We start from the raw sequence: 16855 nt of genomic DNA, 5'->3' as shown, positions 1-16855 counted from the left end.
TATACACAGATTTGTACCCACGGAACTGAAGCAAGTTTTTCCTTGGTTTCTTCCAGACTAAGACTGAATGGACACAGCCCTCTCGGAGCCCATTTGTTTTAACTTTCTAAGCCAAGACAAAGAACACTGGCGATGGAGCGGAGCACTTATCTTATTAGACACAACAAGCAGGAGGCTATCCTATTTATCCTTCTGCTCAAGGATTAGCGGAATATCTATAGAGATATACAGACTGTTTTCAGATATTAAGAGTGATTATAAAGAAAGCCAGACAATCCCAGTGATCAACAGCTGAAAAACAGTACCAGAGAAGAGCTCTTTTAGGCTGAAGCTGTAGCCCGGCAGTGGTTCTGCAGTAGCAGAAAGCCTACTCCTCTCGAGGGGAACAGTAAGTCAGTCTCAAGTTATTGCAAGAACGCTGCCTAGAAACACACAGCACAAGTGACAGCAAAGATGCTGTTTCAGCACAGACTTTATTTTCAGTCTTTCCTCGGTTAAACAGACACAGTTGATCAAATAAGGTTGTTTGGGTTTTTTTCCAAGTATATTCTTTTGGACCACCTTCTTCAAAATAAAAGTGTCCTTCTCTGTATCAGCCTCAACACAGAGGCAGAGCTTTCCTCCCATAAACCTCTATTTATCCTCACGCCTTCCACAGTGTTACTCATTATCTATCAGTTATGTTTTTCAAATCGCAGTATTTTCCTCAACAACTGAGTATTTTCCAATCTATGTGCACGCCTCAAAATCGCAGCTTTAAATGCTGGATTTTAAAACTATTCATTATGCAACAATGTTTAAATCTCTACAGGTCAGAGAGCTGCTCTCTCTTCTGGCTGGATGCACAGCTCTTAAAGCATACATTCACCCTGTTACTCAACCAAAGCTTCTGCAGCAGCTCCCATCTCCACACCACCAGCTCAGCTGTGCCAGCAGACGTGTAGTGCCCTGCATAGCCCCTGTTTGCCATATGTGGAGCTACGCAGTGAATTAGCAAAGAGAACTAATCCACACCAGCTGTTTTCAGCTGTGAGGTGAGGTAGTGATTTCCTCCACCACCCCCCCCACACGCTCATTTCTGGACCAGCCCGTGTGAAAAGCACAAATGAGGAACTGTGAAAAGGCACAAATGAGGAACTGCTTAGAACAGCACTGCCACTGGACAGCAGTTTGTGAAATGGTGCTGCTTCTTCAGCTTCTAGATTAATTAACAGCTGGAAGAGATATGCCTACCTATGCCACAACCACTGCTTAAATGGCAGAATTAAGACCTCTTAGCACAGCAAGATTCAGGCGTATTCCTGCTGCTTTGAGTCCCAGGAGGTGGGGGGGGGGGGGTGTTGGAAATCAGTTCTGGTTCTGTCAGCACCTAATTAAGAAGCAGTGCAAAGTACTCTAGGTCAAATCAAATGCTTTGTAGTATGGTTCAAGAATTCAAATGTATCCAACCATGATCCACAAGTAGCAACGGGTGCAGAACGGGATGACAAAGAACATCTCTTATCCCAAAAGCAGGCCTCCGCTTCCCAAAACGAACCAAGAAGTCATTGCCTTTGCTTTCCACCCCTGCCAGAGTACTGTCTGCACGCTTAGTTGAATAGTCTTTTGCATCCTAAGAACCTACGTTTAACATTTATCTACTTTTTGTAACTGATAGCTTCCGTTTACTAAAACCTTGAGGACTGAATCTTTACGTACCCAAAGTAGGTGAACACTTAAGCACTCGAGCACCTCTGCAACTCCTCTTGCTGCATTCAGCAGAAGAAAACACGTGTGAAACTGAATCTTGGGCAATCCTTTTGATACCTTCTCTCTGTAACCCACTAAGAGCATTCAGCTTTCCAGGTAAACTGGGAAGATTTACTCTAAGCACAAACGACATTTTTATTTTCCCTTCGTTCAACAGCATGATCAAGAATTCCTGCTGAAGTTTCTCCTTCTAGCCAGGTTAGAGCCCATCAAGATACCCACTCGAGGCTGCAGCTTACTGCAAAGTTAGACGCAAAATTTCACATAACGCAATTGGCTGAATCCAGCCCAAAGTAGCAGAGAGGGAAATCAAGATAAGCCGTATTCCTCACGGTGTAATTACTACACCCAGCGCCCGCGGCTACAAACACAGCGTGTGACAACCGCTGCAGCCCCTTCTGTGCCTTATGCCAAGGAACTTTTCACCCATCCAAGGCCAAAACCGTTTCAGTGCCCGAGCGCTCTTCAGCTCCTCAGGCAGCAGAACCGAGCTACAGGCAGCCCCGGGCTGGGGAGACGCGGTGCCCAGCAGCCCGGGAGGTGCCACAAGCCGGGCTGGGACCGGCGGGCGGGAGCCCACCTGCGCCGCGCACCCCCGGAGGGGAGGCGGGACGGGCGCGGGGCGGGGGGGGGCTCCGAGTCGCTGGCAGCCGCGTTTAAAGCGCCGGGAACGGGCCGCGCAGCGGCGGCTCCCGGGAGGAGGAGAACGAGGAGGAGGAGGAGGAGGCGGCACTGTTTAGTCTACCAGCGGCGGGGAAGCCGGGCGGGCCGCCGCGGCCCTGCCTGCCGGCGCGGCGGCGCCCTCCCGCCCCCCTCCGGAGGCTGCCGGCTCCCGTTACGTAAGGGCCGGGAGGGCCGGGGCACCGGCCCCTCGCCGGGAGGGCCGCCGGCGGAGCGCTGCCACGTATCGCCCCCACCCCCGCCCACGCAGCGGCCGCCGCAGCGGCGGCAGCCGGACCCCGACGCTCCCCTCACGCCGCGCTTCCCCGACCCACCCCGCTCCCCTCACCGGGGCAGCGGGGCCTCACCTGCGCGAAGGGGGCGGCGGCGGCGGACGGACGGGAGACGGCGCCGGTGGCGGACACCCGCGCGCTGCCCGGTGGCGTAACCGACGGCGCGCGGCCGGCCCCGCGCGGGGCTTTATAGGCGCCCAGGCCACGCCCCCCCGGCCCGCGCGAGGCGGGGGCGGGGCGGGCGGCCGGCGCGCTACGTGAGCTCGGTCACAGCGGCGGCCGCTCCACGGCGCATGCGCCGCCGCCGCTGCTCCACGTGGGCCCCGGGGGTCACCGTCCACCCCCGGGGGTCACCGTGCCCCTCCGGGGAGCGCCGCGGGTAGGGATATCCCCGTTCTGAATCGCAGAGGGGGCAGAAATTTGATGAAAATGCATGAAAATGGGAACCTCCTCCGGGACAATAAAAACAGTGAGGAGGATTAAGCCAAAAAGGGCGGGTTTGGCCCGTCGCGGGGGATTGAGTTGCGCGATTGGGTACATTCAGCCCCGGTGCTCTGGCGCGCCGGCTCTCAGCTGGCACAGCTAAGACCCGCCTGAGGCTCAGCACGCTTTTCTCCGACTGGTGCTTTAATTTCTATCAATAATAATGATTCTAAACCAACCTCGCACCTCCCGGTGTCACCCGCTCTGTGTCACAGGTGCTCCCTGCTCCATCATCCGAGGCCTCGCTGGTCACCCGTGCTCCCGCTAGTCTCCTCCTGCAAAGCCCAGCTCAGGAGGTGGCCAGTGTTGACAGTACCTTCCCCAAGTGCCGCTGCTGAGGCGGCCTCCCGCATCACCCGGCGGAGCTTGGGCGTGCAAGGGCTCAGGGCTGTCGCAGAAAGACATGAAGCTGCTTGGATGTGTCCGGCCATGACAGATCGATGAGGACTGTTGCTTTCTAGGAGTTCTTAAATAAACTAGGCATTTTTATAGTGTAGTTCCAGCAATTAAGTTAGAATAGGGACCTTCATAAGCAATTTTTTCTTTCTTTTTAGATGAGAGCTTCAAATTAAGAATCATCTCCTCGCCAGCCTAGCCAGCCTGTGATCTTCCTTCTTTTAAGACAGACATTTTGGCCACCCCTAGCTGTAAAGCTTTCACAACAATTACAGAGTGCTGGTGAAGACCAGCAGGGGTCAAAATCCCCTCTAACACGCATTCTTCAGCTTAAAACCACCTCATTCATGAGAGGTAACTGGAGGTTGCAGCATGATCCGTAACTTAAGATTTCTTCCCCGTACTTAAACTGTTACCTCAGGTTCAACTCCCTCAGCAATGTCTTTTGAGGAGCAAACATCACAACATCGGGTGTTATGCCCCATTTGGGGGAAGACTGTGAGATATGACATATCTCATATGAGAAACAAACAACAACATTAACTGAATTCAGTCATTTCTTGTCCAGATGTGGACACAGATGTGTCCACACAGCCAACTATATTGCCAATACTGCAAGCGCTGCTGCGCCAGAGCAGGACGAAGGCCAGTTTTTAGTGGAACTATCCGTCAAAAAAATAAGCCTTCCTTTCCTCTCGTTTTGGTCGTCTTCCAACAGAAATACAACTCCTACAACTAGCAGGAAACACTGGAACGATATCCAAGCTTCTAGCTGAGGCATCTAGTTAAAGCCCTGTTATCCAAAGAGTCCATAATATCTAGCCAGAGATTTAAGAGCAGCTTCTAGAGATTTGGCAAAACCTCACACACTGTAGAAGCATTCAGATTCTTTCTAGTGAGATTCACCGCTTTCTCATTGTCTTTTGCACTGTTCAGATATTTTTAGAAAGTAAGGCAGACAGTGGAGAACAGCAACAATCAGTTTATTAACGTGTTTAGTATTGTATTGGTCGGCATGGGGCTGAAGGCAATGAAATTTCTGCTAAAAGGAGCCCAGGATTTTGGCATCTACCAAGCAGTCAAATCAAGAGCCGTTTCCAATAGTCAGGGCATCAGCTTGCTCCGTGAATTTGTTTCTCCCCCTTGTCAGTGCTTTCTGACAGTTAGGTAGAGAGTACTTACTCATTTTCTCGTGCCTTCCTCAACTCCAGCATAGTCACTGACCTTCCAGTTGCATTACAAGATTGTAAATTGCTGTGTGCTGGACTTGTGTGTTATCACCTCCTATCCAATACTGATGGGGCTGGGCAGCTTCAAGCAGGCCTTAGCAAAGCAATTTGTTATGTTGGCACCTTGTTAAGAAGCACTTACTATCTGGAAGTGCCACAGGAACGCTTCTTAAGAGAAAGCCGAAGCAGAACAAGTGGCTTTCAGACTTTCTTTAGGATTTGCAAAGCCCTGTGTGTTTTCTACAGAAATGCTGTCCCCTCTGTAGCAAGCACAAGCCTAACAACATGCTGCCTTTTTTGAGCAATCCCGTAGAAGCACTCCACAGGCCCTAAGCTGAAGGGTACGAAAAGAAAGATCCATCTAAAACAAGAATGAAGCACAAGAGGCCTCATAAGAACACAACTGCGGTGGCTTACACCAAAGCTTTGTTTAACCCATGCTGCCTAGAGTACTGTCCCAGCCTCCAAACACTTTTAGCTTAGGGATTTTCTCAGCCTGATGTGGTCTCTATATTTACTAACCCTCAACGGAGTTCTCTGGTAAGTATTTCTCCTCTCTTGAGCTAGAATTCTTTTGCATCCACAACATCCTTTACCTAGCAGTGGTGCCATCCCTTAGCCAGGGCATGGAAAACCACCTCCGTTTGTTCACTGGGAACGTGGCTCCAGCTAGTTAGATTTGATTAACCAGGTTCCTGCACAGGATGAGACAGCAAACAGTTAGGACCTATCCCTTAGATAGGCTGAAGCGTCAGAGCCCACTGAAGACTCCAAGTCTTTAATCATGCTTATTGTCCTCTTTTCCAGTTCCTCAGTATCCTTTTAGAGGCAACAGGCCATGACCTGCACGTAGTGTTTAAGAGACAGGTGAGCCATCTTTATATCATGCTGAGCTTAGCTTTTTAAAGTATATTAGCAACTTAGGTTTACCCTTTGTAAAGAGATGAAGCTTGATCTAGTTTCACACGCGTTCATCAAACAGTGCTGCTAGTCTGCTCCCAAAAAGAAGTCATTACCTGCAGTCAAGAGGCTGGATCCTCTGTCATCAGGTATTTTGTGCAGTGCAGCAAATCGGTGCCGCGGTTCGAAGATCTTCCCTAACCAACAGCAGTAGGGAGGGAAGAGACAAAACCCACACATGCTACCCCAATAAGCTGAAGTGAGCAAATCCTACTAAAATGTCATTCAGATGTTAAAGTGTCTCCTCTCTACCTGTGCAAGTGTTAGGAGCACAGAATGTAATCAGCAGGATCAAAGTAGAGTTTCTTTCTTTCAAGGTCCCCGTCCCGAGCATGAGAAACTGTAGGAGTCCATCATATACATAATATACACCACAAGTCTAACTTTAGAGAAAAGCCAGATTTGGCTAGTTTGCATCTCAAATTTAATGATAGAGAGAAAGCTACTCATTGGCTTTCTCTTTAAAGAAGTGGTTTGTCTTTCCTTGGGCTCTTCCTAAAAAAAGAAATATTTTTTTACCGAGAGGTTTCTTGTGGCTTGACCATAAGTTTTCGATGTGAGTTTGCTGGTTTTATGTATTTAAAGCAATTAACAGTTGTTTTGCAAGGGCCAGCTGTTAGCAATTCTAATGCTTGTTTCTGCTTATTGGGGCAGTTGGAAAGACACAAAACAGAAGAGCAAGAAAAAGCCAGATTACTAGTATAACCATTATTAGCCTAGAATTACATTTTCCAGCCACTTTTTTTGGCTTGAAAAATCTTTTACCAACTGCTGATACCAATACGAGTATTTTACAAACCCAGATTTAAAAAAAAAATAAATCTTAGTGACACAGGACCACAGATTTGCCTATTTTTCAATCTTGTCGATGTTACAGATCACAAGTATTTGTTCTCACTGCCTGTGTCCTCCTTGCCTGCTCCTTTTGTTTGCTCCTCTTGCATCAGGAGAGTCTCAGGGATTCACTTCCTCTGGTGGCCTGCCAAAGCTCAAATTAGTAAGCTCCAGGAAGCTGTCAGAGATGCATTTGTATGGCCAGGCCTTCACTTCGCTCACAGGATTGCGTCTCGCATGGAGTACGGTATCTGCAGGGGTCAAATAACAGTTTATAGATGCAATTCACACAACTCAGAGCCCAGCTCAAAAACACTTGGAAAGAAGCAACATGGTGCCAAAGTGACAACTGATATTTGTGCTTAAAAATTAAATTAAATAATTGCGTGAATAAATGACGAGAAAACCTCTGTTATTTTCAAAATCATCTTCCCTGCTTATGTGCTGCAGAAATATTTGCAATGTGCAGGCACAGGCAGGTGTATGGGCCCTTGGAGAAGGCACAAGGAATCTCTCATAGACTGCCTGGCTTCCCGCCGGTCAGATCAGTCACAGAAGTGACTCTAATCGCATTTTCTCTGCATATCTTCACACAGCACAGAAACCAGGTATACACTATGGGGCTAATCCATGATTTTTTTTAGCTGCGTATAGAAACGAGAGGCTACAGCACTGCACTGCCCTCAAAGGAGTCTTCACACTGCAGCATAGTGCTCTGGCTTTTAATCCTTCACGTGGACAGGGGTGCACTTACCAAATGACTGATTGCTTTGGGCTGAAGAAGGTTGAGAGGCTGTTCCAAGGTTTGAGGTCTAAAGTATCACTCTCAACTGCTTCCCCTCTAAAGCCAGCTCTTCTTGCAAGATCCATTTCTGGGGGCACTTAGGGTCAAGAAATCTGTTAGCTTGTTTTAACAGCAGGGTGGGTACTTCCCTTAGAGATTATATTCCCATCCTTTATCTTATTAAGGGAAGATGTGTTTTATCCATTAATCCAGTTAGCCTAATGGATTAATAAGATTGGGCTTGCTCTGTTTCAGGAAGCACACCAACAGCAGTCAAGCAATTAAACCTAAATTTGTAAGTAACGCTAGTAACAGAAGTGCTATTTCCCTGAATATTCTATTTATTATTTTTACAAGCTAGGCTCTCAAATTATGTGATGTGAAATCTCGATTAGAATGTCTCAATTCATGACCAAAAAGCAAAAAGCTGCCCTGAAAACATTTACTTTCGTATGTTTATAACATTCTCCTTGTGCTAAATACAGGTGGGTAGGTTCCAGCCCAGAATAATGTTTTCAGTACTCGAGAGGAATCTGTTTGTTCAGTTATAAAGGCATGAAAATAATTTGTCATTATTCTGACATCTGTCTTGGCAAAGCGTGCTTTCTGATCAGAGCTATTCAAATCCAACTGTGGGTTTGGGTGCTTGAACACTAAACAGCTCCGTCCTTCAGGTATGTTCAGCTCTTGGCATATTTTCCTGTTTAAGGGTGTACGGTCCTTAACTTTAAACAATGCTTTTATGTTACTGATACAAAAACCAGAGACACTTGGAAGGAAAAAAGCAAAAAGGAGAGAGAAACTAACAGGAACAAACTCCTCTGCTGAGAACAGCTCAAATTGCTGCAGTAGCATTGTTCTCATAACAACTTCTGTTTGGCAAAATACAGCACGGGAAATTCTGATAAAATGAAGCAGGGGGGTGGGGGGGAAAGCGCCTCACTAACTCCAGCAGTTAAGCAAAATCCTGAGCGCAGAGTCAGCCATGCAGCCTGGGCTCAGGCTGGCGAGCGGCCCCTGCAGAACTACATTTCCCAGCGCTCCCGGGGAGGGAAGAGCCGCTCGGCCCCAGCAGAGCGCGGCCCCGCCGTTCGCTGCGGGAACAGGGCGCCCGACCGGGGCGGCGTGGGACACCGGGAGCTGAGCCCTGCCGGGACACAGCCCTCCGTCAGCAGAGCCCAGTAAGTGGGGAGGACAGGCCTACATCCACCTCCTGCCAGCTCTACAGCGGAGCGTAGATTTACAGGCACGACAGGGCCGTTTGGGCCGGCCTCCCGAGGTCGAGCGTTTACCGTCGAGTTTTCAGTGATCCAAACCAAAACCTGGCACTGTGGTTCCTAGGAAGGAAGGGGTTAAACTCCAGCATACACTGCATTTCATCGTTCCAGGTACAAGCTATTCCTCTTATCCCCAGCCCCGTGCTCGTTCCAAAGTGCAGAGCTGTTTGTAAATTCCTCGATTCGGTGCTGGCTGCCGCGCTGGAGATTTTCACGCGCCAGGCGATGCGAGACGCGGGGGCAGAGAAGTGACGGATCCATAATCATCCGCACCGCAGAGTTGTTTCAGACACGGTCTGGGTGACAGTCGCCGTCCTCACGTGGTTGTGCCCGAGGCTGCTGGCAGTGTGCCGAGAGTTCCCGCTGCGGTGGCTGGAGCGTCGAGGCTGGAGCATCGAGGGGGGACGCCGATGCTCCCCCCAGACTCCCTGGGGATCATCCCAGTGAAGATCACCCTCAGCTGAGACAGTGGGAAAGAAGGACCCGGGGCAGAGGTGTCAGGAGCCACAAGGCAAAGCCTCCACGCCACTGGCCACAGAAACTGCCCCCAGGGACAGCCTGGAGCCTCTGCTCGGGCACCAGTCCGGCTCGGGAGCCGTCACTGACCTTTACCGAAAGGAAGGACTCTCAGACTCTTCTTTGGCACTGCTTATGTGTTCCTAAATCGAAGCAAACGTAACTTCCTCTTTAACAGGCTTCGAGTTCTATGGTTGAAAAATGAAATACTCAAAACAATCATTAAGGATCATGAATCATATCTCATTTTTGTTTCAGATGAATGCTAGAGAGGGTAGCGTTTCTGGCTATTTTCTGACATCCTGAAACTGAGTTCAAACTGCAGTCTGTGACTGCCTGAGCTGAAAATGTGGTAGGATCCTTTGGCACAAAACCCATTCATAGCTGGAGATGATCCAGTTCAGCTGCAACTGCTGTCTCTCCTCGAACTCCGGGAATTCTCTTCCGCAGCTGATATTTTGTCTTTCGTTCTCTTCTGGCATCAGTGCCTTTCCCACAGATCTACTGTGTGCTGCAAGAGGATGTTCAGTTGGATCGAGGCCGTTACAACTGTGTAGGAAACAAGCAAGAGAGCAGCCACCTTCATGGTGCTTTTCCCCAGGGATACAGGAGTTTAGGACAGGAACATTTAATCTAGTCTTAGAGCAGTGTCTGTAAGACCTGTGCACACTCACAGATGGAAACAAACTGAGGTATCTTTAAACAGTCTTAAAAATTGTCTGAAACTGGGTTTGATGTGTGACTAGAGACTAAGACCAAAGTGATAATTTTAGAAAGCAGATGCCAGCATGCTGCAGGCTCTGCAAGAGGGGGATTTCTGGTAGCACTGGGTTATTGCACCTTTTAAATCAAACTTAACTTTGTAGGGCCAATGCATTATATTCTATGCTTCTCTTTTTAGGCAGAGACAGCTACCTGTAGGTGTTGGTTATGGCTGCGATTTATCAAGCAGTGTGTAGAAGAGCCTCCTCTCTCATCTGCCGGTTCCACTCTACCTATGTTCGAAAAATGAGGTAAGTTCTCATCTGATTCTTGTGTACAGTGGGAAGACCAGAGCTTGGCACTCTTGTGTCGACTGCCACAAGCAGCCCTACCTAAATCTAGCCCAGGAGCCAATCTTTTAACAGTTCAGCAATAATGTAGTAATGCTATGTGAGCTCTGTAAATGATAACAGCCAAAATCTCTCCACTCCCTTCACCACTGATAAGAACTGGTACTCACAGGCTGGAGCTCTGTTAATGAATGTCTAGACTTACTGTCCCAGCTAAAGATCTCTTAGAATACAAGCGATAGACTGGAAGCGGTGCTGCTCTCCTCAATTTAAATCCTACTCCAAACAGTCTGAAAGAAGCACATCCTGTCACCTTTTTTCCAATGATTGCTTTTCCTAACTCAGGCCCCGGCTAGCTGGGTCCTAAGACTTCAGCTTGGTCTTTACCCCTCACGTCAGCGTGACAGGTAGAACGTACCCTGCAGTAATGAGTGTAGCCTGATGGGAAGCATATTCAACATCCGAAGTGCTCAGCAGCCTTGCTAAAAAGGACTTGGAGACATCCAGACTGGGGGGATAAAAGGAAAGATCAAGATTTCCTGCACACAAATAACCATGTCTATAAAGCAGACCTCTTGGATTAAGAGGCTGGGTTACTGATCTTGGATGTCCAAGACTTGAGGGTGCTTGTGTGGCAGTAAGAATTGCAGTGTTTTCTGCCACACGGCACCTTCACTAGAGGCTACAACCTACTAAAGAGTAGACTCAGCTGTCAAAAACTCTAGAAGCACGTGGAATACTTAAAACCCGTACTGTCTGTTCAGCCCCCCTGCTCTGTGCAAAATAAATGCGTCCAAATAAGCGTAACACACTTAATCTCAACATGATCTTGAATTCATCTTCTTTTCTCACTGCAGATACTTAAATGACCTAAAGGAAGACGATAGCCTTTGTAGACAAGCCCAGACCTCAGGAACATTCTACCTCTTTCACAATCTCTCCCCCTTCCTGCAGCAAGTCGGGAAGCAATATTTGGTACCACAGGTCAGTGCAGCAGGTAAGCAGGTGTCTGGAAAGAAACACCTCCTGGATCACACAGCTGAAATGATACAGAGTCATTTACAAGAAGCAACCCCTTACGTGGGGGTTGAAAGATCTATCAAGCTGTGCAAGAACATTCTGCTATATGCAGCACACTGTTTGTTAACTACCAAAGACTATTTAGAGTTAAAACCTTGGCATGTCAACACAAGTTCATGCTCTTCACGCATACGGCATCAACATATACCTGATCTATTTTGAGATGGTTAAACATTTGGGACCATGCCTTTTGAAGAGAAAAGGCTGTCAGGAAAACAAGCAAGGTCTAACTGACAAAGGTTATTTGGCGTAACGCAGGAAAAGTTTTCTTTGAAAGGTATTGGCTGGTGCAGGACAGAAACAGAATGGACAGCTGCTCCTCAAGCGTGAAAGCATTTGCACCATTAGCTTGACATGGTCAAAATTTCCAACAGCTAGGAGGAAAGCCTCCATCCGGGTGAGACCACTTGTCTGGTCCCCATGCACATGAGCACCCTGCCTTCAGCCGAGATTGTGTGTACCTTGAAGATCCAGAGAGAGCATCGTGGCTGTACGAATTTGCTTTCATCACAGATTTTTCTTTCCCTTTCCCCTGCTGTTTAGAGATGAAAAGGATCCTGGCGAAATTCAAAGAGGCTGAACAGTGGATAGAGAAGTCGGTGCTGATCGGTTGTTCAGATGAGCACGTACCACACTTTGCCCTGGATTTAGGTTGGGATGATTCTCCTCTTCCATCTGTGTCAGCATCACGTTTGATGCACCGAGATGAAGATGCTGCCTAGGCAGCATCCCCAGTCCTTGCTGGGTGAACATTTACTGCCAAAGAGGACTCGGGGGAGTCTCTGTGGGAGCTGTTGTGAGCGTGGTGGGTGGGAGCCACAGAATGGCACTGCTGTTCCTGTGTGTGTGTTAGTAAAGGTGGGCTGTTGGCAGGTCACTTAACATTTGGGAATGTTACCACCGAAGTGATGTCACTTCCACGGGAACTTCCAGAAATTGTATACCGGAACAATGAAGGGCGTAAAGTTGTGATAATAACTGCAATTTATGACATCAAAGATTTTTTTTGTTGTTGTTTTTTTAAAACAGGAGCCTTGGAGAAATCAGTCATTGAGTCTGAACTCAAGGGATCGTTTACTGACTTACGAAAGGCTCTCTTCGTAGTGGATGGGAAAGATTCTCCTTTGCTGGCTTCGGTATCGTACAGGATTTTTTACTTTAAGAAGCTGTGATTTCTAACATCAACCCTTCTTGTCTTCCATATTGTTTTATGATTTAATACATATTGTGGAAGTACCTGCTGTATACCTTCAGTGACCTAGGTACAAACACACTAAAAATTACAGCAGTTTTCCCAAATTTGCAATCCCAAAAGCAAGCTGCAACAGAAATAGACAAGTGGCTTAAAAATGACTGCAGTAATTAGCTATTTATCATCAACCTGCTGTATGTCCAGTGTGAAACACACTGGTCTTAATGGTAGTCACAGCAATCCCAGTTTGTCCTCAGCTTAACAACTATCGGACACTAGTTTTCCATAATCTAGGCAAACTGAATTTCACGAACAAACTTACAGATCTTCTTTCAGAGTTGCTCTTTTAAAACTACTCACTTATAAGCTCTTACTCTGCAGACACCCTGTGTTTGGAAGCCCTAAGCAAAGACCTGTGTGTGAAAATCAGATGTCCTGACCCATAAGTAGAAATAGTTCATGTTTCTTTTCCTGCTGTATGTTTGTGATGCTTGGGCTATTTTTCAAGAAGGTATTCAGGGTTGGAGACTCCACAGAATAGTTTGTTGCCCATTACTACTCCCATTATATCCCAATAAAGAACAACTCTTCCCCACCTCCCCCAAACACGCTCGAATTTGGATGCTAAAGCAAGAAGCATGAAACATCGATTTCAGAATCTGCTGTTTTTCAAAGCAGTGCCTGTACTTCATTTACCTTTCTGAGGCTTCCAAACATCGTTCAGGGAGACTGCTCCGAATCTTCTGCCCCAGGTATAAATAAGATTTGTGTTTCTCTCTTGGTGTTCACAGGCTCAGTCCCTTCTTCGGTGGCACGACTCCCACCAGTACTGTAGCAAAACTGGCCAGCCCACTCAGAAAAACGTGGCTGGCAGCAAGCGTGTCTGCCATGCCAGCGGGATAATTTACTACCCACAGGTGAGCACCTGAGCAGCAAAAGTAAGCAACGGCAGGGTCTCTGCAGCGACAGGCTAGTGCTGCTGGGTCACATGGAGGGGAATCTGTAAAAGGCAGCAGGAGTCCTTTGTGTGTAGCTGGGTACTAGGAAAAGCAACAATTTGCACTTACTCGCTTTTTGATCTGTTTGCTAGATGTCTCCAGTGGTTATCACCCTGGTGTCTGATGGGAGCCGGTGCCTCCTCGCACGACAGCCCTCATTTCCCCAGGGGATGTACAGTGCTCTGTCAGGCTTCTGTGACATGGGTAAGGCAGTCTCTGATCCAGCGTGGGGGCCTCGGGCAGGCAGGGCGTGGGGGCAGAACGATGGGACATCCTGCAAATAGCTGTTCACAGAGGAGGATGGAAACATACGTGATACCAGGGAAAAACATACTGGATCTAAAGAGATCAGTGTTAAATTCTAAATAGCTGTATGTATCTGAAGAGAATGCGAGTTATGGGTGTATATCAGTTGCTCTAGTCCCTGATGGTAAATACAAGACTCCCCAGGTCAGAACCCCAGATACTTGTTTAGTCCATTTTGTGTCTAGTGCAGTCTGTCTCAGAAAAAAACCCTACAGACCTCTTGTTACCTGAGGGAAAATGGCTTAAAAAGGGAAATGATGAAGAGAGGCAGCATTGTTCTCTCCACCAGCTGTTTATAGCCACAGCCAAAAACGTCTCTGATGCCTCTGTTTAAGGGAGGTAAGCATTGTTGATGAATTTAATTGAGCATCCTACTGCCAAGTGTTCCCAGGTCAGCACAGTCGGAGCTCCTGCTTGTGCATGAGCAGTCAGGGCTGGAACACATCAGAAATCAGCGTGCCTACATTTTGTTTGCCACAGTTTGCTGCCCTGAGGCCAGGCTGTCCTTACCTAACTTTGCTTGTTTCTAGGTGAAAATGTGGAGGAGACAGTCCGGCGAGAGGTGGCAGAAGAGGTGGGTCTGGAGGTGGAATCGTTCCAGTACTCGGCTTCTCAGCACTGGCCCTTTCCCAGCAGCTGCTTAATGATAGCTTGTCACGCCTTGGTGAGAGAACAGCAGACTGAGGTGAGCAGACGCAGGTTCCCCTGAGGCATTGCACTGCCTGCCTTACATAGCAAAATCTCTTTCAGTCCACAGACTTTAGCTTGGAGAGCATCGGATCCTCTCTAAATGCAGTTTTCCATCAGCTTTCTCTAGCAGTGAAGAACAAACTTCAAAATAATCATATCATCTGTTGCAACGTGCCAAATTTTGCACAGGTCACTGTATATACAAGCCCAGAGCCCAACACCCCTATATTTTTTCCTCTCAACTTTGCAGGGGAGGTCCTCTCTAGTATTAATATCATATTTGCCACAGGACATGCAGATTCTGCCATGTTAATTACTGTGCTCAGCCACTGACCAGTGCCATGATGGAATAGGGCTGCGTGACTTGTGGCTTCCCTCAGGAAACCAAGATGACAAAGCACTGGTGGATAGTAATGTCCTTTCCTGTATTGGCATCAGCACTTAATTCAGGCATGGATAAAGCACTCTGGTCATGCTAGGATAGGACCTTTGTGGGTGCAGGAACAAGCCAGGTACCACTGCCCACATTTGAATCTGATTTAAGGAACTGGTACTCTCTCAATTCTTTCCAGATCAGTATGAACAGCCTGGAACTAGAGGAAGCCCGTTGGTTTGACCTGGAGGAAATCGTGGAGGGTCTCAAGAGAGAGCCTGGTTCTTCAAAGCAAGACGATGGTAGATTATTACCCTGGTTCCCTCCCAAACAGGCCATTGCTCACCAGCTGATTTGGGAGTGGGTTAAGCAGCAAACTTCTCAGCTGGCTTAGGCATTACTTCATCAAGTCTGCGATTCTGCCAGAACTACAAAAGCTCAATACAAAAGCTTCCAAAGTTACTGAAAGCAAAGTCTGTGTTACAGTGAGGATAGCACCACACTGATGGCAGTCTTACACTCAGGTACGTGGACCTGCAAAGCCATATCTAAACGGATCATCCTCAGGCAATTCCATGTACAGTGGATCACCTTTGAGATCCCATGACTTGCAGTAAATGTACAATAAAATTCTTAGGCCCAAAGCATCAAACTTACCGTGACCAGCTGCTGCTGTTGCCCAGCAAGCAACAGAACAGTGAACCCCTGGCACCTATGTCCCATTTTCCTCCATTTATCCATCTTGGATGGATATCAAACGCACAATTTTTCCAGAAAAAAAAGGGACAGTGGTACATTTCAGTGTTCACATTTATATGGATCTGGACACACTGGGAAAAAAAAAACAACAGAAAAAAAAGCCACTGCCTGTATGCTCTCTTCTTCTGTTTCCGTTCCTATTCAATCTTCCAGTTTCATATAAAACATCCTATTTTTTTTTTGCAAATGTTAAGTGGGCTCCTTCTTTGTCGAGACATCTGAGCAACTAAAATTATCTCTAGAGGCACCATTTTCCCCACCAGTGAGTGTTACTTCTGTCCCAAGGAAGAGAGAACAGAGCTATCTGGTGGCAGAGAGTGGAAGAGCAAAACTTACATATAAGCATATTAGAACCACCAAGATAATGCAAAGGTGAGAGGAACTGCTGCAGGAAAGGGCTGCACTTCCAACAGAAAAATCCCAAGAGGCACAATGCCTCTTACCCTGTGCCAAAAGCCTGGCTTGCCTGGAGAGCTGGTCTCATTGTACTGATGAAGTGGTATCACTTCTCTGGAGGGAGAGCGACAAAGAAACAGTCTGGGCAAGAAAAGCTTAGTGAAAGAGACGGATGGATGGATGGATGTTTGATCTGCTGCTGATTCAGGCTGACAGTCCTTCCTGCCTACTTAAGAGTTCAAATGCCAAGGTTTCAAAGCCATCAGTACAGATAATTGACAGGGGAACTGGAATGTATCATTGACTGCCACCATTAGGGTTCCATGTAGGTGAAAGACCTTTTGTGCAGTGGTAAAAACCTGGAGTCATGACACCTGAGCAGTGAGTAAAAAAGGCAGCTTTCTCACACCGTTGAGACATGCTTTGTTTCCTCAGAGTTAATTTTACTTTAGGAGGTTGGGAGGGGATTATTTCAGGCCATGGTGGCATGTGCAAACACCTTTCCCACCCTCACTACCTCTCAGTCAAGAAAACCCACGTGCCAAAGCACGTCTTTCATGCTTGTGAGCTCGATCTGTCAGTCATCCTGGTAAGAACGTACAGCCAAGGGCATTGCTCCCTCCCCTCCAGCCCAGCCAGACACACCACTGAACTTAACTGCAACACGCCTGCATCCAGTTTCCTTTGAGACGTGTCTCACTGCCTCTCTTCATAGTAGTTCCTCCTGCTTTCTCTCCCATCACACCATTTTAATTCCCCAGCATTCACCTCCTCTCTCATCTCTGGAACCTGCCATTTTGATTTTCAGCCTCACTCCCTTCTTCTGCT

At 47.6% G+C, this 16855-nt stretch overlaps 2 protein-coding genes across 8 annotated transcripts in view; one reads left to right on the top strand and one right to left on the bottom strand.

Moving 5' to 3' along the window:
• Positions 1-2862, bottom strand: part of P4HA1 (prolyl 4-hydroxylase subunit alpha 1) — a 33938-nt gene extending 31076 nt beyond the window's left edge. For all 4 annotated transcript variants that reach the window (XM_074874181.1, XM_074874182.1, XM_074874179.1 and 1 more), the window contains exon 1: positions 2778-2862. The gene's annotated coding sequence lies outside the window, so the exon portion shown is untranslated. The remainder of the gene's footprint in view (positions 1-2777) is intronic.
• Positions 2863-8466: 5604 nt separating this feature from the next.
• NUDT13 (nudix hydrolase 13) lies at positions 8467-16855 on the top strand. 4 transcript variants are annotated; one of them, XM_074874174.1, is made up of 9 exons: positions 8467-8569; positions 10083-10194; positions 11091-11230; positions 11857-11964; positions 12343-12449; positions 13297-13422; positions 13596-13707; positions 14340-14494; positions 15072-16855. In XM_074874174.1, exons 2-9 carry the CDS (start codon positions 10112-10114, stop codon positions 15264-15266), a joined length of 1026 nt encoding a protein of 341 aa, XP_074730275.1. In that variant the 5' UTR covers positions 8467-8569; positions 10083-10111; the 3' UTR covers positions 15267-16855. The 4 variants fall into 4 exon arrangements, with proteins under 4 accessions (XP_074730275.1, XP_074730277.1, XP_074730276.1 ...); XM_074874175.1 differs by lacking the exon at positions 8467-8569 and adding an exon at positions 9216-9873; XM_074874176.1 differs by lacking the exon at positions 13297-13422.

Source organism: Strix uralensis, chromosome 7 (assembly GCF_047716275.1).
Source record: "Strix uralensis isolate ZFMK-TIS-50842 chromosome 7, bStrUra1, whole genome shotgun sequence".
NCBI lineage: Eukaryota > Metazoa > Chordata > Aves > Strigiformes > Strigidae > Strix > Strix uralensis.
Note: the sequence above shows the minus strand (reverse complement) of the source record. Positions and strands in the feature narration are given on the sequence as shown.

What these genes read in the sequence shown, in the direction of transcription:
- NUDT13 (XM_074874174.1), top strand. Translation starts at nt 10,112, where the DNA reads ATGGCTGCGATTTATCAAGCAGTGTGTAGAAGAGCCTCCTCTCTCATC. An exon ending in ACACTTTGCCCTGGATTTAG is followed by an intron (nt 11,965 to 12,342) that starts GTTGGGATGATT and finishes TTTTTAAAACAG; the next exon opens with GAGCCTTGGAGAAATCAGTC. An exon ending in GTCAGGCTTCTGTGACATGG is followed by an intron (nt 13,708 to 14,339) that starts GTAAGGCAGTCT and finishes GCTTGTTTCTAG; the next exon opens with GTGAAAATGTGGAGGAGACA.